The sequence below is a fragment of the Cotesia glomerata genome, linkage group LG5 (assembly GCF_020080835.1).
Source record: "Cotesia glomerata isolate CgM1 linkage group LG5, MPM_Cglom_v2.3, whole genome shotgun sequence".
Classification (NCBI taxonomy): domain Eukaryota; kingdom Metazoa; phylum Arthropoda; class Insecta; order Hymenoptera; family Braconidae; genus Cotesia; species Cotesia glomerata.
Genome location: NC_058162.1, coordinates 24,662,753 through 24,686,547, shown reverse-complemented (window position 1 = coordinate 24,686,547; position 23,795 = coordinate 24,662,753). Strand labels below are relative to the sequence as shown.

At 28.8% G+C, this 23,795-nt stretch overlaps 1 protein-coding gene and 1 long non-coding RNA gene across 4 annotated transcripts in view; one reads left to right on the top strand and one right to left on the bottom strand.

The window, feature by feature from the left end:
- The window catches only part of LOC123265835, a 155,560-nt gene that overhangs the window by 91,590 nt on the left and 40,175 nt on the right, over window positions 1–23,795 (top strand). The window lies entirely within an intron of this gene.
- Window positions 1–23,795, bottom strand: part of LOC123265830 (chondroadherin-like protein) — a 47,104-nt gene that overhangs the window by 13,011 nt on the left and 10,298 nt on the right. Inside the window, exons 1-3 of one of the 3 annotated variants that reach the window (XM_044729753.1) lie at window positions 8,359–8,451; window positions 4,972–5,399; window positions 2,423–2,645 (exon numbers count right to left, since the gene is read on the bottom strand). In XM_044729753.1, coding sequence (XP_044585688.1) covers window positions 2,423–2,645; window positions 4,972–5,302 — 554 coding nt within the window. In that variant the 5' untranslated portion in view covers window positions 5,303–5,399; window positions 8,359–8,451. Of the gene's footprint in view, window positions 1–2,422; window positions 2,646–4,971; window positions 5,400–5,733; window positions 5,948–8,358; window positions 8,452–23,795 lie in introns of those variants that run through there. The other 2 variants (XM_044729752.1, XM_044729751.1) reach the window with 2 other exon arrangements.

The window sequence follows — 23,795 nt, the reverse complement described above, 5'->3', positions numbered from 1 at the left end:
AGTTATTGACTCCCATTATTTAAATATTATAAAGCATACAATTAATTTCGATTATTCAATTTTATAAATATTTCATGTACTGTTAATTAAAAAAAAAATAGGTCATATAATTACATGAAAAAATTAATTTAAACTCGGCAGTTAAAAAAAATGCTTTTCTAACCAAAGTTGTTAAGAAAATAGACGCTTGTAAGCTAATTTGATGAACTGGTGGTAACTTTTTTTTTTTTTAATAATTAATATTTAATATTTCGAACTGAAAGTGATTTTTTTTCAATTTTTTAATTAATTAGAATTTAATAAAAATTTATTTGATCGTTATTCTTATTACAGATAATTTAATATATTTAAAGATAATTTAGGGTGTCAATATTTAGACCCCCGTCAATAATTGGGGCTTTTACCTTATCGTTGAATTTTGTTTGTGGTAATGTCTCGAGTAATGTTTCTACTAATCAATTTCTTTTTTTAAAATCATAATCAGTGATATTTACTAATTAATTTTAAATAATTAAATAGATTATCCGGATACACCACCCGCATGGAAAAGCTATATATCCTTCATCATATACAAAAAATTATATTTTACATATATAAAAATATATGTGATTATATAAGGACCCATATGCAAAATTTTGCCGTTTCATATATACAATAATGATATATGTAGTATTATGTATTGATGTTATACTCATAACATATATTTCAATTATATTTTCAGCTATATATGATTAAATATATCGTACATATTATAATCAACACTATATTATAAATAGTATAAGAACAATGTATTTTTCAGTATAATTTAAAATATACTTTAAATTATATGTTCAATATAATTGTAATATTGGCATTGGTACCAAAATTACAATAGAATGCTGTGGCCAAATAATTCTCTGAAAAAAAGTTATAAAAAAAAAGAAAATATTTCGTGATGTGTTACTAATTTACTGAAATTCAGATTTGCTTCGACCGTAAACTCGATTGACCAAGTTGCTCTTGAAACTTAAGATATACGACAAACTATTAATTTTTTTTTTTTTTTTATTAATCTTTCCGTTTTGACCTATTTCAACATATCATAAATATCTGGTATTATGTATGGTATTTTATAATAAAATAATATATATTTCCATATAATTGAAATTTTATAAATGAAAGTATACAGTAATAATCTATCTCAACATATATTTTACGAAAAATATATTTATCTATTATATAGTTTTCTATATAAGTAATTTTTATATAATAATAGTATATTTTTTAACATATACTAAGTAATATACGGCACTAATATATTTGAACTTATATTGAATCAAATATATCTTTATTATATTAACAAAACATTTATTATTTCATATATATAATTTTGCCGCTATATATGATCACATATTCCCCATATAACTTTCCATATATGTTCAGCCATATATAGTTTTTTCATGCGGGCAATTATTGGCAGGTTAAAAAACTGATTGATCTAATTATTGACATACCTTCGCCCCAATTATTGACACCTATACTTAGCATGTCTAGAATCATCTGCTTATTCTTATTTATCCAAACTTATTATTAAATAATCAATTTTATTAAAGTTTATCATTAATAATTTCCATAAATGATTAATTACTTTTGAAAATATAAAAATTAATTTAAAAATAATTTATTGAATTAGAAGAGTTCAAACTCTTACAGTAAATTTTTTAGGTTAAAGTAAAAGAAAAGGCGTGATAGCGCTGTCGAATGGCTGTCAATATGAGATTCAACTTAAAAATTATGAACTAGTTATTGACACCCATTATTTAAATATTATAAAGCATACAATTAATTTCGATTATTCAATTTTATAAATTTTTCATATATTGTTAATTAAAAAAAAAAAAAGATGATATTATTAGATGAAAAAATGAATTTAAACTCGGCATTTTAAAAAAATGCTTTTCTAATCAAAGTTGTTAAGAAACTAAACGTTCGTAAGCTGGTTTGATGAGTTGGTGGTAACTTTATTTTTTTTTAATAATTAATATTTAATATTTTGAACTGACAGTAATTTTTTTCAATTTTTTAATTAATTAGAATTTAAAAATTTATATGATAGTTATTCTTATTATAGATGATTAAATATATTTAAAAATAATTCAGGGTGTCAATATTTAGACCCCTGTCAATAATTAGGGCTTTTATTTGTTGAATTGTTTTATTAAAAAATTTAATTATTTATATTTTGTCCGGGATATTTTGTCAGAGGATCAAAAATCATGGAATCCAAACAGCATTACTCTGACCGTAATTAATAATAAAAAACATTTCGTCCTTTGACACGAATTTCCCCAGCGGTCACGGTAATGCAATTTTAACGACTCTTTAATGCCTTGTTTAATATTTCATGAAAATAGAAGTTGATATTTCGCTTAAATTTACTCACTCGTCAAGGCCTTTGAACGCGTCCGGGTCGATGCTGTTTATTTTGTTTTCGTAGAGACTCAGAATTTCCAGAGTGTCCAACCCCGCGAAAGACTTGCTACGCAATTCGTGGATTTTGTTTCTGTTGAGATTCAGAATTATCAAAGCGTGAAGGTTTGCCAGAGCTGGTGAAGGGACTGTTGCCAGGGAATTTTGCGACAAATCCAGTTGAGTGAGTCCTTTCGCTGTAATGATTTTAATTTATGAAACCGTCATTGTTGGTGCTGATAATAGAATAATTTGTAATTCAGTAAATGGAAGTTATTTCAATCGGAGAAATTCAATTAGCTACTGCACTTTGTTTTTGGTTGTAAACTCCAATTTAACGATAATCAATTGTGTGATTGGGATTGATTTTCAATTGGAATTTATTGTAATTAGATTGATTGAGTTGGGAGTAATTGATGAGAAAAGTTTAATTAGATCTTACCGCTAAAAGTTCTTTGATTTGAAACTTGAGATTTGTTATAAGGGACAGGTATACGGTCAGTAGCAAAAAAGTAGTAATTAGGTGTAACTTAGGTGTAACTTAGGTGTAAATTAGGAGTAAATTTGCTACTTGTTACTTGTTACTTGCTACTTAATATTAAAAATACATTAGAAATAAACTTTTTTTTTTTTAAATTTGCTTTAATATGGCTCTTTACCGTAAGATGGACGGTGGCGTTGTTTGCTCGGTGGGTCTTATATACGTGACTGAATAAAGTAGTCAGTACTTGTCTCGGATAGCTTAACTGGTAGAGCCCTTGGCGCGTAACCAAGAGATCTGGGTTCGATTCCCAGTCTGGGCTGTCTGATTATTTTTTCAATTACGGAAAAATTCCCACTGAGTAGGTCCCCCCCCCCTTTCCCCTATCCGTTCTTTCCCAACTCACTTAAAATTTGCTTTAATATGGCCAGTATTGAAGCGAATTTTAAGGGAGTTGGGAAAGAACGGATAGGGGAAAGGGGGGACCTACTCATTTGTTATAACAAGGATTTGGGCTTGAAATATCGATCCTACTGAATTTTTTATATCAAACTTGTTTATAATTTCATTTTTTACAACTTTTGTTTCAAACTTTTTTTTCTAAAAGCAATTGTTTAAAAATTACCGCCATTCTAACTATACATGGAAAGAACAAAATGACACTAGATATCCTCTCATATTATACTCAGTAATATCTGTGGTGAAAAAAAATTTCAGATGATAGCAAATGTAATCCAGATTATACTAAATTATTTTTGGATTATACTCATGGTAATCTCCGATTTTACCCAGTAATTTTTCTTGTTATACCGCGTAAGATGATACTGGATATTATCCGAAAAAAATACCCCGTATAATTTGAATTATACTCAGTAGAAATTTGGATTATATCCACGATAACTCCGCTATAATAATTGGTATAGCACAAAAAAAAAAATTAATAAATGAAATATTAGCAATTTGAAACTCAAGCGTGACTATGAACAGGTTAGATCTTATTGTCACGAGTATAAACATAAAAACATACATCTTGTACACTATTTTTACATATCGATACACTGATAGAAGGATTTATTCGTATTAAATAATATTTGTTAATAGTTAACAAATCATTTATTAGAGACCACTTTTTTGTACTAAATAAATATTTCTTAGTATTTAAAATGATTTGTTTGTATTTAATAAATCTGATATTCATTTATTAAATATTAATAAATCTTTTTAAATACTAAGAAATATTTGTTAAGGACTAAAAAATGGCTTCTAATAAATGATTTGTTAAATATTAACAATTATTTTTAATATTAACAAATCCTTCTATCAGTGTACTGCCATTCTAATACGTAGTATCCCACATTTATAAAATTTTACAGCAGATGGTAAAAACAGTTAATTTTTAACATTGATTAAATGGGATTCAACGGATGAAAATATTTATTTTTGCCCTCCGGGCGGAAAGTGGCAACTTTCGTCCCGCTGCGCTAAACTAAGTTGCCGCTTTCCGCCTTCGTCGGACAAAAAAATAGTATACACTCCTCGGGAAGTAAATAAGAAAGCCTCAGATCACATGTTTGTTGACCTCGGCTTCGCCTCGGCCAACAATTACATGTGATCTGAGACATTTCTTACTTTACTTCCCTAGGTGTGTAATATACTATTTAAAAATAGTTATTAAACTATTAGACCTTTAAATTTTTAATATGACCTGCATAAAATGAATTCACAAATATAAATAATGCTGTGAAGCGGGAAAGAGTAGGAGTTACGGTAATTATTACGTGAAGCGTTCCACATTCACGTAACAGGATATTGGTAGGAAAGGATTGAGAAAGGAATGTGAAGAGGATCATCTTAATGTGAGTTTATAGAATAACCCTGTACATAATATATATGTAAATATGAAAAATATATCAAAATGTACTCGTTCTACAAAAATGTTTCCAATCCAAAAATTGTTCAAAATTCAATTCTTTACAACTTTTGTTCCAAAAATTATCTTCTAAGCCTATAACTCTATAACTTATCCCAAAAATGAAACTTACCAATAGAACTCAGTGAGTTTTCTTCAACAGTAGCCAAACTGCTGTTATGAATCGCCAAATGCTGGACGACCAATCCTAGAAAAACGAACCCGGGAAGCTTCGGAAGGTTGTTGTGCCTCAACTTTAGATAAAAAATCACAGAATTCTGCTGTTTAAGAGCCGTAAGGGCCTTATTAATATGCCCATGATCTGTACTTTCACAAATTACATCCAAGCCGTTCTTCTTAACAGAACAGGAGCAGGGTCTGATGTCCCCGGGGTTCGGACACCTCGCTATGGTCTGTGCCAGTCCACTTCCGAAGCAAAGGAGGAACACAATCCACACGTTCATTTTCTTGCCGTAATAATCAATCTCAGTTAAATTGAATCCTCAATTGTTAAAACTTTCCATCTTTAGTCCTCATTCTTCATTATTCGTCCCCTTATGTCTAATTAAACACAATTAAACAACAATAATTACCATTAAATCACTGTAATTGATTAATTATTCAATTAACTTATTATTAACTAATTAATTAATTAATTAATTACTACGTAACAATTTTCTAGTCAATTATAATTTTCCGCTCACTATACACATCCGTAAAAAAATATATAAATAAATATGTATTAGTTAAAACCATTGATTTCAAAATCAGTTACAAAATAACTTTATCACCGACTATTTATTTATTTATTTATTTATTATTTATAATAATTACTAAACTTTCATGTTTCATGGCCGTGTTAAGCGAGAGTTATTTAATTTTATTCAAAACGCACCGACTACTTATAGAATGTAGATCACTCTTTTATTGTTATTGTTATTATTTTTAATATAATTGTTGTATTTTGAGCGACCGATAGCTAACGAGTTCAATCGGGTTAATGAAGATAAACATGAGTAGTATGTCAGTGTATATAATTGTTAATAATCCATAATATCGGACATAGCGTGCAAGTGACACTGTTGCTTTTGCCATCCTGATTATACCACTGGCCACCTATACTGCGTACAACACACGGATTATATTACGCACATCGTAATTTGCCTCTGCTGATTCTGACTGGTAATCGCGAGCTTCCGGTTCAAGTTTAACTAAACGACATTTTGCGTCGTAAGCTCGCCTTACTTCTATTTTGTTCTATTTTTAAATAAAAATTATTTGACTATTTACTACTTAATTTTCCGTAAAAAAACCTTTTAAAAGCTTCGTGAGTCGGTAATGAAGAGCTGAGACGTTACCGAACAAATGGCGTCAAAAAAGTGCACTAATCTAACCTGGGGAGTCACAGTAAGAAAAATTATTTTTTTAGCAACAGCTAAGTATCTTTATATTACCCTACATGTTCTGGAAGATGAACTATAAACTAGGGAATATTTTCAGCATAAAAATTTATTACACAGAACAAGAATATATTGTTGGTTTAGTTGCATTAACAGAGATCTAAAGCTCAGGAAATGGAACCCTGTTCTCCCGTAATGGTGACGTATAATCTCGGCTAATGAGATACCTTTTGAAAAAAATCCACGCCTCATAACGTAATTTAAAAAAATTTTTTTAGGTTTTTTTTTATTAAATCAGGGGTTTTATGAATTAAGCTTCTATTTTTCACTTTCTTGGCTCGGTATAATAGATCTAAGACGTTACCGACTTTGTTTACGGGCAATTGGCGCCCTACGAGGCGTACTAATCCAGCCTGGGGAGTCACTGTATGAAAAATTGAATTTTAAGAGTAATTATGACCATAAAAAAATTATTTTCTTACTAAAAGATTTATTTCATTATTTTTTAATGAATTAAGCTTCTATTTTTCACTTTCTTGGCTCGGTATAATAGATCTAAGACGTTACCGACTTTGTTTATGGGCAATTGGCCCCTTACGGTGCGTACTAATCCAGCCTGGGGAGTCACAGTATGAAAAATTGAATTTTAAAAGTAATTATGACCATAAAAAAATTATTTTTTTACTAAAAGATTTTTTTTTCATTATTTTTTAATGAATTAAGCTTCTATTTTTCACTTTCTTGGCTCGGTATAATAGATCTAAGACGTTACCGACTTTGTTTACGGGCAATTGGCGCCCTACGGTGCGTACTAATCCAGCCTGGGGAGTCACTGTATGAAAAATTGAATTTTAAAAGTAATTATGACCATAAAAAAATTATTTTTTTACTAAAAGATTTTTTTTTCATTATTTTTTAATGAATTAAGCTTCTATTTTTCACTTTCTTGGCTCGGTATAATAGATCTAAGACGTTACCGACTTTGTTTACGGGCAATTGGCGCCCTACGGTGCGTACTAATCCAGCCTGGGGAGTCACTGGATGAAAAATTGAATTTTAAGAGTAATTATGACCATAAAAAAATTATTTTTTTACTAAAAGATTTTTTTTTCATTTTTTTAATGAATTAAGCTTCTATTTTTCACTTTCTTGGCTCGGTATAATAGATCTAAGACGTTACCGACTTTGTTTATGGGCAATTGGCCCCTTACGGTGCGTACTAATCCAGCCTGGGGAGTCACAGTATGAAAATTTGAATTTTAAGAGTAATTATGGCCATAAAAAATTATTTTTTTACTGAAAGATTTTTTTTTTCATTATTTTTTAATGAATTAAGCTTCTATTTTTCACTTTCTTGGCTCGGTATAATAGATCTAAGACGTTACCGACTTTGTTTATGGGCAATTGGCGCCCTACGGTGCGTACTAATCCAGCCTGGGGAGTCACAGTATGAAAAATTGAATTTTAAGAGTAATTATGACCATAAAAAAATTATTTTTTTACGAAAAGATTTTTTTTTCATTTTTTAATGAATTAAGCTTCAATTTTTTACTTTCTTGGCTCTGAGGCTCGGTAAAATAGACCAAAGACGTTACCAACTTATTTTACGGACAAATGGCGCCCAAAATTGCGTACTAACTAATTTTGAGCTGTAATAATATTCTATTTACTAATATTGCCGTCAATTACTCATTTTTTTAAGACATAAAGTAAAATTCTTCTATTTTATTTAAAAAAAAAAAACCAACAATTATTTTGTAGCCATTATCTGACAAAATTAAATACTTTATATCTTAATTGTCAATTTTTTACAATAAATTAATCATTTTGTCATATTCTTTCACTACTTGATAATTATTTAAACAAAATTAGGATCATTTTACTTGTAATAAAAATTTTTTATGTTTTATAAATTTAAATAATGACAATAAAAAAATATTTTTTACTTGCTGCTGTTAAAAGGAGTGTTATTAGACTATTTATGACTTTTTTCCGATAAATTATCGATTTAGATGTTTTTAACGGTTGCGATTAAGAAAAATAACCTGAAAATTCGATTCTGTTTGAATTAAATAGGTCGAGTAAAACATTAATACAATTTATACGAGATGTAAATTAACCTTTAGCGGAAAATTCATTTCACGTCACTATTTAGCTCGTTCGATTTAAATAACTGGATCTTGAGATAAAAGCAATCTAGTTTCTCGATAGGCGTTTCTTTTTCACTGGCAATTTTAAAGAATTCGATATAGTACTGCTCTCCGGTGGATCGGTAAACGTGAAATTGAAAAATAAGTACACGTATGCTCGGAGAACTTGGTCTAAAACAAAGAAAAATACTGAGAAAAAAAATTGTAAGAAATAGCCGTCAATACAAAAAGCTTTTATCCAATTGTCGAGCTTTTTTGCTTTACTTTGTTTTCTTCGATTATTTTTATGGACAAGTGTGACCTGAGAAAAACAATTATTGTCAAAAAAATGAGAACAATAGTAATAAAAATTGCCATTCAGTTACACTCGATATGCTTTGGTAGATTTCTAGTGTGAATATTGGAAAAAAAATTATCTTGAAATTGAATTTATAAAAAAATAGAAAAAATTATTTTATTGAAAAAAAATTATTTTTGATTTTCCAAACAGTGAAATTAATTAAAAATAACATTAAAAGTTGACGAACAATAGCTTAAATTAAAGATAATTATGTGAAATTTGACATAAATTTAATATATCTAAGCTATCTTTTACGGCTTAAAAATTATATAAAGAAAAACGGCAAAAATTGATTAATTGAAAAATTTTTAAAATCACGGAATTAATTGAAAAAAATCAATAATAGCTTAACTAATAATAATAATAGCTTAACTAATAATAATAATAATAATAGCTTAACTAATAATAGCTTAAATTGAAGATGATTATATCAAATTTTAGATAAAAATAATGGATTCAATCTATCTTTTACATCTGGAAAATAATCTATATTATTAAGAGAATAAGAAAAATTATATGTCATAGTCATATGATAAAATCGGTTTTTTTTTGTGAAATTTAGTGTCATTGCAAAGGTCTTGATTTGAATTTGTGCCTTTTCAAGGTTTCATATCATTCTCACAGATAGTCAATTTATTATGATAACTATTTAGGCTGCATTCGAAAATTCTCTATTTCTAGATACATAATTAGAAATGACCTTTTATCTTGTAAAATATTAACATTTTTAAAGATATAAGCTCACCCTGACATTAAACTCATCGAGACCTTTCATTTGAGTACCCACATCAATTTTTCATATATTTCATATATTTATATATTTCACAAATACCATATATATAAAATATATAAAAAATGCCATGTGGGTACTTAAATGAAAGGTCTCGATGAGTGTAACATTGAAATGAGTTTATATCTTAAAAAATGTCAATAGTTAAGAAATGATATTGTATCTTGTTAACTATTGACATTTTTAAAGATATAAGCTCATCCTGATGTTACACTCATTAAAACCTTTCATTTAAGTACCCACATCAATTTTTCATATATTTTATATATTTATATATTTCACAAATACCATATATATAAAATATATAAAAAATGTCATGTGGATACTTAAATGAAAGGTCTCGATGAGTGTAACATTGAAATGAGTTTATATCTTAAAAAATGTCAATAATTAAGAAATGACATTGTATCTTGTCAACTATTGACATTTTTAAAGATATAAGCTCATCCCGATGTTACACTCATCAAGACCTTTCATTTAAGTACCCACATCAATTTTTCATATATTTCGTATATTTATATACTTCACAAATACCATATATATAAAATATATAAAAAATGCCATGTGGGTACTTAAATGAAAGGTCTCGATGAGTGTAACATTGAAATGAGTTTATATCTTAAAAAATGTCAATAATTAAGAAATTACATTGTATCTTGTGAACTATTGACATTTTTAAAGATATAAGCTCATCCCGATGTTACACTCATCAAGACCTTTCATTTGAGTACCCAAATCAATTTTTCATATATTTATATATATTATATATATGTATATATGAAAAATATATCAAAAATGCATGTGGGTACTCAAATGAAAGCTTTTGATGAGTGTAACATCGGGATGATCTTATATCTTTAAAAACGTCAATATTTAAGAAAATACAGTGCAATTTAACAAAAGTCATTATTTAATACAGCCAAATTTTAATTATCGATAGTTTACAAGTCACGGCAGTCACATAGTGACTGCAAGGTTGCTAGTTTCTATAAAATTGACAAAGTCAAATTTTTTGAAAATGAAAAAAATTTTCAAACACCCATATCTCCGAATCTAACCTACCGATTAAGCTCATCCTCAAACTTGCACTTCGTATTGGTTTATAGAATAAGTCTACAAAATTTCATTTCAATTGGTTAAGAACTGTGGAATCAATCTTGCTTACATTTCGCGTAATATCACAAATATATAAAAATACATGAAAAAATTTTAAGCCAAATGCTATTTTTAAACATTACTTTTTATATTATGTTAAAAAAAAAATGTCCGAATCAAAAAAAAAAAAAAAAAACGGAAGTCCATTATTCCTTTCAGAAGCTGACTTAAACAATGCCTTGTCTCGTCAATAAAATATATAATGGCAGATTGAATATTTAAAGACACACTTGAGCGGTATGCAGGTAATCGTGCCAGAGGAAGTGCATTCATGGGCAGATAGGCTTTACTTACTCCTCGAGGCTAGAAAGGGACAGCGCTAAAGATATGGATATCGATCAGCAAACCCGATAATGGCCGTAACGAAAAAATAGATTCATCTAAAATAAACAATAGCTCGATTCTTAACCATCCGGCATTTTTCAATGTGAATTATTCGCCTGGTGAATAAATCTTTAATATTTCCGCGGAAGTTAATGCTAAGAGTTATTCCCAAGTACCTTTTAAAGCACCATCAAAATGTGAGCATGTGACTTTTATTTCTCCACTTTACTGAGTGCTTTTTATAAGTATTTACACTCCAGTTAATTTTTATTATTATTAAACTTTGCTACTGATAACTTTGTGAAATTCATTTTCATTATATCGTTCTTGTTGAAAACTCGTTTTCGTTAAGAACTTGAGTAATACCATTATTATTATTATTATTATTATTATTATTATAGTTTAAAAATTTTTTTATTGAGAGCGTCTTCATCGGAAAAATTTCAAAGATCGGAAATTAAATTATTAATAATTAAATTGTGGCGCAATTTCCTGTATAAAATATTTTAAATATTAGCTCCAGACGTTACCGAGCTCTATTGCGGACAACTGGCGCCCAAAAAAGTGTATAAAATGTATTTTTAGAAAATTAGTCATATATATCATGAAGAGAATAAGCAAAATATTGTGACCAGTGTATTTATATGATGAAAAGGGTTTTTATGGTTAAATTTGGTATCTCTATCTCTAGATTACATAATTAAGAAATGACCTTGTATCTCGTGAACTATTGATATTTTTAAAGATATAAGCTCATCCCAATGTTACACTCATCAAGACCTTTCATTCGAGTACCCACATCAATTTTTCATATATTTCATATATTTATATATTTCACAAATATCATATATATATAAAATATATAAAAAATGCCATGTGGGTACTTAAATGAAAGGTCTCGATGAGTGTAACATCGAAATGAGTTTATATCTTAAAAAATGTCAATAATTAAGAAATGACCTTGTATCTTGTCAACTATTGACATTTTTAAAGATATAAGCTCATTCCGATATTACACTCATCAAGACCTTTCATTTGAGTACCCACATCAATTTTTCATATATTTATATATATATTACATATGTAATATATGTTTTTTTATATATTACATATATGTGTATATGAAAAATATATCAAAATGCATGTGAGTACTCAAATGAAAGCTCTTGATGAGTGTAACATCAGAATGAGCTTATATCTTTAAAAATGTCAATAGTTAAAAAAGTACAGTGCAATTTAACAAAAACCATTATTTAATAAAGCAAAATTTTATTTATTTACAGTTCACATAACACGGCAGTCACATATTGATTGCAAGGTTGCTAGTTATTATTATTGAAAAATTTTATTTCCTGTTAGTTTGTTCTCGCTAAAAATTTTGCAAATATTTAGTATGAATTTATTCAAACAGAAATTAATTTTTTATCAATTGATGTAAAAATTTCAACAAAGTACAGCTATTTTTTTCACGTCAATCAAGTTTCGATTTCCATTTAAATTCAAATTTTTTTTTTTTTGTGGAAATAAAAGTTTTCCATCTAAAGTTTAGATGTCCGCAGCGAAACAATGAAGGAAATAACATAGAGATAAGAAGAAATAACGATAAAAGTTTGGAAATTTATCGGATTGAAAAGCGGGAAAATGAAGTATTTCTATTTTAATCATGGGCTTTATAGCTCTGAAAAAAAATTATTTCAATGACTTGCGCAGTATTCATTGCAATTTATTTCGAGCATTCAATTATGTATTGAAATAAATTTCCAATCAATCACACCGTAATAATTATTTTTATATTCAATCCATTTTGTCGGGAAAATTTTCCAATGCAATAAATTCTCGAGGTACAAATTGATTGATTCTGTTATTCGGAGTGAAAAAAATTAGAGTTATTTTTTGCTCAAGTTTAAAGAAATTCAAAAGCTCGTTAATTGTTTCTAGTCTTTTTTCTTCGGAAAGTACCATTAGCAAAGAAAAATTGAAGAGGAAAACTGCAGTTTCTTAAAAATTGAGGAAAAAGTTTAAAATTTACAAGTGTTAGCGAAGTTAAATAGAACACAACTGAAACAAAGTTATTTTTTACAAAGAAAACGTGGATTCTTTAACAATCATTTTTCGAAGGGGAGGTGTCACGTTCCGAAAATGACTCTGCTGTGTTCAATCTTTATTTTAGAACTAAATTTTTTTTGTTACGATTCTTTTAAAGTCATTAATATCGAAGTTTTAAAAAATATCTTAATTTACGGTTCCATAATTTTTGATCCCCGGACAAAATACCCACAAAATAAATATCCCCGAACAACATATTTTGGATGATTACATTTTTCAAAAAAACAATAAATTAAAAACAATAATTCAGAACAATAAATTTGAAAAAAATTATCAATTTTATTTTAACACTTATTAATGACATTTCAATAAATATTCGTCGCACGATTTTACAAAAACTTGAAATATTGGTGATTAGGTAACATTTGTCAACTTTTACAAAAATAATCATGATTTAATTATCACAGATACATCAAAATGAAATCAGTTGATAAATAACCACGAATATTACAAAATTAATCGTGACCAAAAAATTAATTATCAATAATACTTAAACTTAATATTTTTGAATATTAACTGATAAAAAAAAATTAGGAAAACGGTTGACCCTAAAGGCCATCCCTGAAACTTTCCGCTAATTCCGTTAATACCTGGCCGCTTTTTTTGAGCTCTTCGAGCTCAAAAATACAATCTGTGTGTTGTTTTGAGCTCTTCGAGCTCAGAAAGATACTTTTTCTATGCTTTTGAGCTCTTTGAGCTCAAAAGTCTGATAGAAGTTTCATAGAACACTATTTTTTGAATTTTCAAACCGCAATAACTTTTGAATGAATGAACCAATTTTTACGCGGTTGGCGGCATTTTACGGAGTTTTTTAAGCCTCATAAAGAATTTCTAAATTTTAATTGGTCAAACTAGAAATTTTGGAGTAACTCCGAAAAAACACTTTTTTGGGTTTTCTTTCGTTCACGATCTCTCTCGAACGAATCAACCGATTTTGACCGGATTGACGGTGATCAACGTGGTTTTTCAAGGTTGAGAGCTAATTAGTTTTCAAAATCGATCGGTAGAGCCGTTTAAAAGTTATCCCAAAAAAACCACTTCTGAAAAATTTTTTTTCCTATTTTTTTTTAGATTTCTCCAAATTTCTCAAAATCTATTGGTCCGAATCGGTTCAAATTAACAGGAAATCTAAGTTTGGCGAATTCCTTTCGAATGACACTAACCGCGATGAAATCGGTTCAACTGTTCAAAAGTTATAAGTGGTTTACATAGTTACACACACACACACACACACACACACACACAACCCAGCCTTGGGAATCTGACAGCACCACCAAGGCTGTCATCTAGTCTTGTGGTAAGCATCCCTTCCAGAGTGTAGTTAACAATGATAATGCCGGCTTTGTAGCAGCAACAGTTAACGGCATCCGTTTCTACAGCTGTTATGCACCACCTAGCCTATCCATTGTTGAATTCACTGAATTCTTGGACAAACTGACCGAGGACGCCAAGCAGCATTATCCGGTCGCGATTGCCGGTGACTTCAACTCCTGGGCAGTAGACTGGGGCAGCAAGCAGACAAATGCGCGAGGAAAAGCACTCCTAGAAGCTTTCTCTACACTAGATGTAGTCCAGCTCAACAGTGGTGATACGCCAACCTATACTAAAGGAGAAGCAAGCTCTATCGTAGATCTCACTTTCGTCAGCAGCAGCCTCATCAGTGGGAAATACGACTGGAAGGTGATGGATATCTACACAGCCAGTGACCACAAGGCAATTCTCTGGGAAATATCACATGACCGGAATACAAGAAGACCAATCAAGTCATTCAATACCATTGGATGGAAAGTGAAGCCTTTTGACACAAGCACATTGGTAATAGCCCTTAATAGTGAACCGATTACTACTGGATCCGCAGAAGAAATGACCAAGGACCTGATGAAAAGAGTTGTCCAGGCCTGTGACGCCAGTATGGTCCGGAAACACAGCATAAGCCAACGCCCGGCAGTGCACTGGTGGAACGACCACATCAGTGTTCTTCGGAAAGAGTGTCTAAAAAAAAAAAGAATATCCCAGCGTGGCTATCGACGACCTAACTCTGCGGAGCTGATCGCAGAGTATAAAAAGGCGCTTATGTTATTACATAAATGTTAACCTCAAATCTTGCCTGAAGAAGTTGTAAATAACAACGAAACGTTGCAACATTTGAAAACGTAACATTTGTTTTTACCCTTGGTCCACGTTCCTGATAACTTTAAATTATTATTTGTATCATGGATGAAAGTAATTTAAAATATATATTTTTTATATATATATATATATATATATATATATATATATATATATATACACAGACATAGTGACACCCTCGCGGGAATAGTCAGAAAAGCTTCCTAGGACCTCAAAACGTCGAGATCTGATGAAAACTCGATTTTCGAAAAACGGGGTGAAACCAATAACTTCCCGATTTTTGAAAATTTTTAATTTTCTTAGCGTGAAGTTAAAAATGACTTGATTCAAGAAAAATTTTTTCTTCAAAATGTCATTCCTGTTTTAAGTAGTTGAATTCTCTTAACTTAAGAAATTGATTCTTGAATCAAGGAACTTGGTTGTTTTCAAATAAGATATGTACAATTTCGCCCAAGCATTTCTTTCTCTTGGATTAAGATAAACAGTAACATTGGTTCAAGATGTTATCGACTTGTTCCAAGTATGGCGCGACTCTTAAATTAACATATTATTTTACTTGTTTTAAGTATATAAATTTTTATATTTTTGCTGAAAAATTTATTAAAAAGTTTATCTGAAAAAATACTCCGAAACATAAGCTTGTTACCGTGTTGTGCCCTTTTATCATGGATTTTGTGTGTTTATTTGACCTTAGTGATCTCAAAAAGATTATTTGCACGGAAAAAAGAAAACTCGAAAAATTACAGTATAAAATGTAAAATCGGTCCCGTCGTAATTAAAACTAGAAAAATTACAGTTTGAAATAAAATTTTTCTAGATTCAATTTTTTAATTTAACATTCAGAGCTTTCAATGTAAATATTACATTTTACAATGTAATTCTTATAAAATCTGTAATAATTACAGTCTGAAACTGCAATTTTTCCAGTTTTCATCACGAAACGCCACGTTGCATTATATACAGTAATTTTTCGAATTTTCTTTTTTCCGTGTATATATTTAAATATTCTGTCGCACATTGAAAAAAATTTAACTTATTTCGAGAGAAAAATTCTTGAACCAAGAAAATAATTTTGAAGAGAGTTATTGTCTAAATTCAAAACGAAAAATTCTTGAATCAGGTAAAATTTCCTTAAATCAAAAAAAATTTGTTAGTTCAAGAATTTTTCTACTTAAATCAAGAAGATTAAGTTCTTCAAAATTATATACTTTATTTAAGAACATTTTTTTTCTGTGCAGTGATATTTTGTTCGGGAATATTTATTTTGGGGATATTTTGTCGAGGGATCAAAAATCTTGATACCTAATTTTCAATTTATTTCCAATATTTTGAGGAAAATATCAAAAATATGAAAAAATTACACCTTTTTTGTACAAAATTTTATATAAAAGTCTTGAAATATTTCCAAAATCAAAAAAAAAAATTCTACAAAGTTTATTTCTCAAATTTTGCGGAAAATATTTGCAATGCGCAAAAAAAACATAAGACATTTTTATCCTCTATAAAAAGGTTATCACTTTTCCTTTATCTCTCCTCCTTTAGTTTTTATTCCAACTAAAAGCCATAAATCTATTTCTGAATCGAAAAAATTCATTACCCAAATTTAAAACTCGTAATTTTGGGTAAAAAATTAATGATACAAGAAATTATAGCAATAATTTATTACAGACAATTAAATTCTCTGCACAGTAAAAAAATTTTCGTAAAGTTTAACATAAAATTTTGTGTAGATGATTTTTTTACACAAAATTTATGTTAATTCTACACATACTGTTTGTATTGATGAAATCAACATAATTCTGTGTTAAAAGTAACACAAAAATATGTTAAAACTTTCATTGGCTGATTCTCGGATTTCTACACACTTAAATGTTATCCATAACACAAATAAAGTGTTGATTGTAACTTTTTCTTTGTGTTACTCAGATCAGCTGTCAAATATGTGAGTTTTACTAATAATTTAAATATATATATATATTTTGTGATTAAAAAAAATACATGAGCAATTGAAAATAATAAATTAAAGGAAAAATGCACATGTAGAAAATTAAAAAACTGTAAGTTTATTTTCTAATAATTTATTAATTTCAATTATTTATTTTTGTCTAACTCAAAAAAATAAATGAGAATTAAGTTAGCCGACATCTGAAAATTTTTACAATTTTTTTAATGAAAAAATTATTACAAAAAAATTAAAAAAAAAATTTCACTTGTAGAAAATTTGAAGAATTATTCGTGTAATTTTTTTTAAGTATTTTTTAACTTGTAAATAATTTGTCAAAAAAAATCAACATGTCTGCTAGATTCATAATCATAAAATTTATAATTTTTCTTATTTTATTTATTTCCTCATAATTTAAAATTTATTCTGTCTTCTAGATTCACACTAGAAAGGACATTAACCTTGTAATGAATTTTAAGGTTACAATTCTGTTATCGAATATTTTAATATAAATTACCCTTTATTTACTTAGTTTTTAATTGCTATACACTACAATTGTATATTTATTAGCTGCATTTAAGTATTTTACGTAATGACACAAATCAAAATCCACCAAATTAAAATGACGTTGAGGCTATCACATTTACATGTCTATCTTGTGTGGCATACGTGACTATATATGAAGAATTCTTTAACATAAATTTTGTGTTGGTTGGCCAGTAACATTAAAAAAGTGTAGTTTTACTTTGAATTAACACTTGAGTGTGTTAAAAAATGGATGGATTGATCAATACAAACCGTTTGTGTAGAATTAACATAAATTTTATGTAAAAAAAACATCTACACAAAATTTTATGTTAAATTTTACGAAAATTTTTTTACTGTGTGCAAAAAAAGGTATCTTACAATTTTTCCGTATCTTTTGATCGCCTTAAACCAACAGCGCATCCATTTTCCTAAAAAACTGTGCAAATTTCAAACTAAACCGATAAAGGCAACATTAATGACCAAGCTAACTGACAGCCGCCATTTAGTGTCACTATATATACCCCATCACGAGGATCTAAAAGAAGGTTATACTACCTAGATCATAAAAATTCCCGCAAATCCTCTAACCTATTCAGAATTTACGACCCTAGCTCATAACTCGTAACTAGCGATAAAAAAAAATTCAATAACAAGGTAAATATTTTTTACGACTTAGAATAGCTAGACCTAAAAGAAATTTCCTCTTGCTGGACACCCGAAGTGCGTTATCAAAAACTGTTCGATAAATAATTGTTTCAACATTCGCTCGTAACTTATTTATTATAAATTGTAAGATATAAATAAAAGTACGGCTATAATATAATAAAAGCGAAGGTCATTCCATTCTACTCACGTCCCGACCCACCCAAAGGCTGCAGAGCAAGGGATAGACTGTTAAGTTGTTACTTTTCAACGAAGCATGTTGATGTTCATATAAGTACATGTTCTCGGTGGATTTTCGCCAGACGAGTATCAACTATTTACATTTTGCAAACTGATCATACAACTAACGTCATCTCCACGGCACATATTATCGATCGGAGCCCCATTTATTTTAAGGGTAACACGAAGCTTACAAGCGATCCACCCACCACCTGGTTTCATCCCGAGCGACCCAGACCCGAGAAAATCACCTTCAACCTCTGACTCCGCTAACGCAGTACATTGATCACTTAATCCGCAATTACTGACTAATCTAAGACCTTTGCTTACAATCTGGGTTTCTTAGGATTGCCTGATTATAATTCTAAAGTTAATTAGAATTAGAATCATTCGGTGTGGTTATTTATTTTCTATCAAACCTCCAGCTTTAGAAGCGCTGATCTGTATCGGTAATCATTTATGGTAATTACCTTAATAAACTGTTATTAACTGCAATATTTAATAGGAACATTGTTTTGGAGAAAGTTGTAATTTAGATGAATGTGGCTGATACCGCTGGGACTCCGGTTTATCAATATTTACGGTAAAATTTTAAGCTTTTACGCTTTTCTGATTTATTTGAGAGGAACGCTGGGAAATGTGGAGGGTTTTTTGTTTAATGGAGTTGTTTGGTGTTTGGAGGGAAAATTGACTTTTTGGGTTTTGGAATTGAGTTTTTGAAAGTTTTTAGGGATTTGAGCTTGGAAAATATCGAATAAGTCATTTTTTAAGATGTGATAAGGTGGTTTTTGGGTTACACTTGAAGAAACAAATAATTTTTAACTTCCCGCTAAGAAAATTGAAAATTTTCAAAAATCGGGAAGTTATTGGTTTTACCCCGTTTTTCGAAAATCGAGTTTTCATCAGATCTCGACGTTTTGAGGTCCTAGGAAGCTTTCCTGACTATTCCCACGAGGGTGTCACTATGTCTGTATGTGTGTGTGTGTGTGTGTGTGTGTGTGTGTGTGTGTGTGTGTGTGTGTGTGTGTGTGTGTGTGTGTGTGTGTGTGTGTGTGTGTGTGTGTGTGTGTAAACCTCTTATAACTTTTGAACGGTTGAACCGATTTCATCACGGTTGGTGCCATTCGAAAGGGCTTCGCCAAACTTAGATTTCCTGTTAATTTGAACCGATTCGGACCGATAGATTTTGAGAAATTTGGAGAAATCTTAAAAAAAGTAGGAAAAAAAATTTTTCAGAAGTGGTTTTTTTGGGATAACTTTTAAACGGCTCTACCGATCGATTTTGAAAACTAATTAGCTCTCAACCTTGAAAAACCACGTTGATCACCGCCAATCCGGTCAAAATCGGTTGATTCGTTCGAGAGATATCGTGAACGAAAGAAAACCGAAAAAAGTGTTTTTTCAGAGTTACTCCGAAATTTCTAGTTTGACCAATTTAAACTTAGAAATTATTTATAAGGCTTAAAAAACTACGTAGAATGCCGCCAACCGCGTAAGAATCGGTTCATTCATTCAAAACTTATTGCGGTATGAACATTCAAAAAATAGTATTCTATGAAAGCTCAAAGAGCTCAAAAGCATAGAAAAGGTATCTTTTTGAGCTTGGAGAGCTTAAAACAACACACAGATTGTACTTTTGAGCTCGAAGAGCTCAAAAAAGCAGCCAGGTATTAACGGAATTAGCGGGAAGTTGCAGGGATGGCCTTTAGGGTCAACCGTTTTCCTAATTTTTTTGAATGTTTTTTGGAATTTTTTTAGAAAATTGATGAATATAATAATTGATTCTGTTGATTTTAACGTGGAAATGATTAAAAAAGTGATTTTTTAAGATGCGATAGGGTAATTTTTGAATTACATTTGAGGAAACAAAAAATTTTGTAAAAATTATGATTTTTTAAGCTTTTTTTTGATGAAAATTAATTTCGTGAATGTTTTTTGGGATTTTTTAGAAGAATTATGAGTTTAGTGATTGATTCTGTTAATTTTAGATTGGAAAATATCGAAAAAGTCATTTGTTAAGATGTAATAACGTAATTTTTGGGTTACATTTGAAAAAACAAAAAACTTTGTAAAAATAGTGATTTTTTAAGTTTTCTTTTGAAAGAAATAAATTTTGTGAATGTTTTTAAGGATTATTCAAAATAATTATGAATATAGTAATTTATTCTGTTAATTTTAGCTTGGAAAATGTGGAAAAAGTCATTTTTTCACGATTTAATAGTATGATTTTGGTGTTACATTTGAAAAACTAAAAATTTTTGGAAAAGTAATGATCTTTTAAACTTTCTTTTGATGGAAATACATTATGTGGATGTTTCTTAAGATTTTTTAAAAGAATTATAAGTTTGGCGATTGATTCAGTTCATTTTAGCTTCGAAAATATCGAAAAAGTCATTTTTTAAGATGTAATAGGCTGATTTTTGGGTTACTTTTAAGGAAAACAACAAATTTTTGGAAAAATAATGATTTTTAGGCTTCTTTCTGATAAAATACATTTCTTGAACGTTTTTCAAGATTTTTTAGAAGAATGATGAGTATAATAATTATTTCTATTAATATTGGCTTGGAAAAAAAAGAGAACGTGATTGTTCGAGCAGTATTATGATGATTTTTGAGTTATAGTTGGATTACATTAGAAAAATAGAACAAATTTTGTAAAAAAAATAATTTTTCAGACTTTCTTTTGATTGGAATTGTGTATTTCAATTTTTTTAAAGTCCTAGTAAATAGATTTTACGAATTTCATTAAAAGTAAAATATTTTGCAACCACGCACACTAAATACGTTCCAAAATTTTTTTTTTAATTTTCAAATTTACAATAAAATTTTTTTTAATTTCTGAAAATCAAATACAATCATATCGGTTACTTGGATTTTTTAATTTTTTTATTTTATATCTTTTTGTAAAGAAATAAGAAATTTTTTTTTCTTAATAGTCTTATGAACATGGACTTGGCGCGATTTTTTTTTACAGTGAAACTGTTTTTGTTCGGATTATAATCACTGAAAAATATTGGTGCGTGCTGGGATCGAACCCGGGTCCCACTCTTTCGAAAAGCGAGCGCCGAGCCGACCAGGCCATTGCCAGCCTTTTTAAAATTTTTTTACTATTATCTATAATTTTCTACAGCAATAACGATTAATAATGATCATTTTCATGAATTTTGATTCGGAAAACATAGTAAAAGTGTAAATTATAGTTATGTTGAGTTAAAGAGGAATAACACTACTGAAAAAAGAAAATTTTTATAAAAATATTATTGTAAAATAAACTTCACTTATTCTTCTCTGCAATAAAGTCCGCGAACATTACAAAAAAGTGCTTTATGCATACGTTCTTCTCATAAATCTCCATCATGAAACTGTTAATGTTAAAAAAAAAGAAAATATACAAGAAAAAGATCGTAACTTTAAAAGTTCTACACAAGATATTAAATTATTCGGAAAAAATGAACGTTTTCACCGTAAAATTACCCAACCCATAACTGAAAAGCAATAGTTTCTAAACTAGCGGAACAATTAATAATAAAGGACGGCAAACATCGTAAAAATATCAGAAGAATCCAAATGGATAGACTTTTAGCATTAACATTAAATCATATTTAGCACATATTGATTATTCGCCGAGTATTTATTGCCCGTAAAGTCGCTTGCTCTTAAAATTACTGATGGAATTTGTTAGTAGACGATTTTATGACTCGTTAAATTCCACCTTACAACAACAATTAATAATAACTCTATTAAAATGTCATTAAAATTGAATTTAATAACATTTAATTGATTACTCTGGTTCTATTATTATTACTGTTGTTATTATTATGATTTTTTTATTCAGTGATTGGGGGTAAATGAGTAAAGAAGTTAATCTGGCAGTTAAACTGTGACGGAATTAATTTACTCGGCATAACGTGGTAAGACCGCAGTCAGACGTGGGCGAGTAATATAAATCTAAAGAAAAAGGTAAAAGCTTGAGAGCTTTCAACCCCTTAATTACAAGTCGCCCAAAGGGCTACAAGCAAGGGAAATTAAAAACAGTATAAGCTATTTATTCTTTTTCTTTTTCAAATTACTTTTACGCTAGGGAAAAAATTTAACTTGGACATTAAATATTTGATTTTCTCTTGGGTTTCTATTCGCTGGCAGTTGACGGATGACGAGAATTTATTGGTTAAATGCATCATAGAAATATCAGACACTCTGACAGATAGCTTTTTTCTTTTTTAATTGTTCTTCTCTTTTTTTACGAGAAATTAGAGATCCTTCAGTTTATATTTTTATATTTGGTTTTATTTACTTTTAGTTATTTATAAAATTTAAGTAAATATTGCGGTAAAAATTCTGTATACTATTATTATTTAGTTTATAATTACAACTAGGAAGAAATTTATAATAATAATATCAATTTCTTTTAGATAAATAAATAATAATAACTTTTTATGAAAAATTTATACATTTTTATTATTATTATTATTATTATTATTATTATTATTATTATTATTATTATTATTTATTAGTTTATAATTACAATCAGGAAAAAATTATTAATAATCCGAACAAAAACAGTTTCACTGTAAAAAATCGCGCCAAGTCCACGTTCATAAGACTTTTAAGAAAAAAAATTTTTTTTTCTTTACAGAAAGATATAAAATCAAAATATTAAAAAATCCAAGATACCGATATGGTTGTATATGATTTTCGGAAATTAAAAAACATTTTGTTGTAAATTTAAAAATTAAAGAAATAATTTTGGAACGTATTTAGTGTGTGTGGTTGCAAAATATTTTACTTTTTATGAAATTCGTAAAATCTATCTACTAAGACTGAAAAAAAATTTGACATACACAATGACGCACACCAAGTACGTTCCAAAATTATTTCTTTAATTTTTAAATTTACAACAAAATGTTTTTTAATTTCCGAAAATTATATACAATCATATCGGTTACTTGGATTTTTTAATATTTTGATTTTATATCTTTTTGTAAAGAAAAAAAAATTTTTTTTCTTAAAAGTCTTATGAACGTGGACTTGGCGCGATTTTTTTACAATGAAACTGTTTTTGTTCGGATTTTAGTATTTTTTGTAATTATAATAAAAATTGACAATTGGTACCAACTTAAATCTCGCGTTGGCTGCATTTTTCATAACAAACTATCCTCTTGAAGCTACAGTTTATGTAGAAATAATTCCAGCGTACCCTGGCGGGTGTA